The following is a 3,658-nucleotide window of genomic DNA, read 5'->3' as shown; positions in this document are numbered from 1 at the left end:
TAAGATGAAATCTGTTTCTTATGATGATATATGTTGACAAAAGAGACTGTGACCGTCTTTGGTTCTTTGCCCCCATGAGGAATCACAGGCCCCACCCTGGGCCCCCTGGCAAATTTAGTCTGGATCCACCACTGACAATTTCTAAAGGTTAGACTAATATACGATGATATATGATATGTAAATCAGTAAATGTTGGTTAATTGGGAAAACAGTGATATGAATTAAAGGTGCGGATTTTTAAACCGTTAAACAAACTTGCAGATGTTTTAAGAAGCCTTAAGGTAACTTACCCATCACAGGTGTCTGTGTAGGACAGCTGTTTCTCCAGAGAAACACTGCGGGTGAGCTGGGAGACGCTGACCTCTTCGCTGTGATTGGCTGGTTGATCCTGGAGAGATGTAGCCCTCAACAAGGGTAAGGTAGGCGGCTCGAGGAGCAGGCTGTGACTCTCCTGGTTGGGCTGCATGTCACACAGCTGGTCCACCTTTAACTCCTCCTCGGTGACCTCTTCCACATCGACCTTGTCCACCTTCGCCTGGTCCTCCGTCTTCTGCTCCTGTTCTGGTTTTTCTTCTTCCCGCTCTTCCACCACCCAGGCCAGTCCAGACTGGTCCTCGCCAGACTTGCATTCTGCATCCTTGATGGCTTTCTGGTAAAGCTCCGAGAAACTCCTGCAAACCAATATCCAACTTAGTGAGAAAAAAAAAAAACTACCAAGCTTTATTGCATTAGAACTTATAACTTGATCAAGGAAGGCAAAATCAGAGAGATTCTTCCACACTGCCACATAATTGTGATAATTTGTGTTTTATGCCTCAGAAAGAGCAACACAAGGTAGAAGAGAAATAAATCAAGGGACTTATATCCTGCCATCGTTGTCATATTATTTAAAGCTGAAAGCAGTAGAGATGTCTGGTTAATAATACCTTAAAGCCTAATGACTCTGTTAACAGCTGTTTCTGCCCTCTCTTTGCTTTTATTTAAGCAGATATGTCCTGGTTACAGTAGGCTAGACTGTGTTTTTAAATGTCATTAAAAAGGATTTATTCCTTATTAGCCAACCATCTATGGGCTGTGATTAACAGCAGAGAGCTGTGACCCATGGCTGACTGTTTCCCAGCAACTCTTCCAACTCATTTTCTGTCATGACCCCTGCAGTATGACTCTTTCTTGAGTCTCAGTCCGTCTCTGACGGGTTAAAAGACTCCTTCCCCACCTGCGAGGTTTGCCGTTCTCATCAGGTGGGATGACGGTGATGTGGATCTTGTGTGCTGTGCGAAGGAGCCTGCTTCTCTCCTCTGGGCTCAAGTGAAGCAGGGAATGTCCGCACAGCCTAACCACTCGAGCCCAGAGCTGCAGGCCTCCGCTCTCGGCATAGCAGAACCTCTGCAGATCCGTCACAAAGCCCTCCTCGTTCATCAAGAAGCCGGGCTGCCCCACTCCGTCCCGCAGGGGAGTGACCTCCAGTGCCTCGCAGCCCCGCGTGACCAGCTGGAAAAAATAAAACAGAGCGATATGAAATCACAGTATGGTGAAGATATTCCTACAAGGTAACTATGGAGGAGTAGCAGGAAACCATGACTCATGTCTTTAACCAGTTTTTGATGGAAGAGTGGAGAAAAGAAGCCATCGTTGAGATGAAGCCATTGAAGGTTAAGTTTGCATTTTTCCTCAAACAGTGTAGGAGACAATAGCCCAACTTTTGGTCTTTCCAAAGGAAGGTTAATGTCTCTGTTACTGGTGTGTCTAAAATTAACATCACAAAGGGTTCATTTTAACCCAACAGTGCCATGTTTTGCAAATATCCACTGCTTTAGCTTCTGTTTTGTTATTTAACTCTGGTTGGGTGAAGTTGTCAGTGATAATATGGAAAAAAAAAGGGAACAAATCTTATTGCTTTTAGATAAAACGAGGACTCTAATGTCATTTTGGGGCTTTTTGCAGCTTTCTTAACAGACTTTTAGTTTTAAATATCTTTTTATATGTGATTCTTGGTCCTTAAAACAACAACAACAAAAAAAAAGACATTTTTTTTTAAGCTATTTTGATGTCTTCGAAGTACAGTATAACTACTTTTACTAGCGCTCGGTTGACACATAGGGTCGAAGTTTTTGGGAGGATATTGCAAAATTAAAAAGATGCCTCTGATTCACTGGAAACTGAGGATAAAGACAATAAAATAAAACAGCATTGATGAAAAATATTTTATAATTTAATGATAATGTTTATTATAGGGGGGTTATGTTGTTTCAGTGGGGGTCATAACTGCTGCTAATTACATTTTTGGAAAAGGACACTGCACACATGTGAAACAGGGTGCTTTGGTCACATGATCCCAAACAGTTTATTAAAGTATAAATTAGGGGGAACTAAATTCATATGCACTGCACATTTTTCATGTTTTCATTTGCAAATGATTTTTAAAAAATACTGTGCAAATACAATAAGTAGTGCAAAGACAACAATTAGCTTCCAAACACAACGATGAGACTAATGCAAAACCCTGCAATGAAAATGCTGCGATATGGAAATGCTGCAATCACATAAAATAGAGGGTAGTAAATGAAAGCCTGCTATAAACAAATAATGCAAACACACAGGGGGGGCAGTGGCGGCCTAGGGGTTAGGGCATTGCGCTGGGCCCCAGAGGTTCTGAGTTCTAGCCACATTCCCGCGGACTGCCACTATGGTGTGGAGGACCCATCCTGCCATAATTAAAAATATGTACAGAAATATATGAAGGACTTAATGATATAAAATTGCTTGAAAAAGTAGCTAATAATATGAATTTGTGTGCCATTAAATGTGACAAAATAATAAGTAAGGAGTAAATATTTCTTTAAAAATTTTACTTTAAAATACGAAGGAGAAATAGACAAAGTGAAAAAAAGAGGAGAAGGAAATGAAAGGGCAGGCAAAAAGAAACAGAAAAGTTAGAGGCAGAAATAAATGACTGTAAGAATTAGAAGGTTAAAATAAGATAATAATTAATTTTTATGGTGGAGTAAATACATGCTTTAAAAATGTTGCGTTAAAAATAAGAAGTAGAAATACACAGAGTGGAAAAAGGGGAGAAGGAAATAAAAGGGCAGGTAAAAATCCTTTGGGTAAAAAAACCCAGAAAATTTAGAGGCAGAAATAAATCATTGTTTCAAAACTACAAGGATTTTAAAACACAATGAAAAGGAATATTTAGGTAAAGTAAAAACATGATTTTAAAAATTTTGTGGTGTATATCATTATAATACAAAAATAAAAACATCTTTTAAAAATGTTGGTGTGAATAAATATGAAAAAATAAAAAAGGCTGCTTTGGAAATACGGAACAAAAAACCCCCACTTGCAATAAATACACAAAGACAAAAAAAAAGACTTCCAAAAATGTATAACAGAAAATAAGTGGATTAAAAATAAGTCAGCATAAAAGCAAGAAGAAAAGTAAAAATAAAAGTGTAAGTTAAAACATATTTTTTTTTTTTGATGAATAATTGATCAATTGTTGAAGAAATGTCTTCTTTTTATTATTTTGTCACATTTAATGGCACACAAATTCATATTATTAGCTACTTTTCAAGCAATTTTATATTAAGTCCTTCATTTATTTCTGTACATGTTTTTAATTATGGCAGGATCGGTCCTCCATACTATGGGTCCCTGA

The 3,658-nt window shown here is 38.3% G+C and overlaps 1 protein-coding gene across 4 annotated transcripts in view; it reads right to left on the bottom strand.

Moving 5' to 3' along the window:
- Positions 1-3,658, bottom strand: part of sipa1 (signal-induced proliferation-associated 1) — a 66,658-nt gene that overhangs the window by 13,177 nt on the left and 49,823 nt on the right. For all 4 annotated transcript variants that reach the window (XM_015382864.1, XM_015382867.1, XM_015382866.1 and 1 more), the window contains exons 9-10: positions 1,217-1,491; positions 291-671 (exon numbers count right to left, since the gene is read on the bottom strand). In XM_015382864.1, the coding sequence (XP_015238350.1) occupies positions 291-671; positions 1,217-1,491 (656 nt within the window). The remainder of the gene's footprint in view (positions 1-290; positions 672-1,216; positions 1,492-3,658) is intronic.

This window comes from Cyprinodon variegatus, unplaced genomic scaffold (assembly GCF_000732505.1).
Source record: "Cyprinodon variegatus isolate N-32 unplaced genomic scaffold, C_variegatus-1.0 Scaffold268, whole genome shotgun sequence".
NCBI classification, from domain to species: domain Eukaryota; kingdom Metazoa; phylum Chordata; class Actinopteri; order Cyprinodontiformes; family Cyprinodontidae; genus Cyprinodon; species Cyprinodon variegatus.
This window is presented reverse-complemented; position numbering and strand designations above follow the sequence as displayed.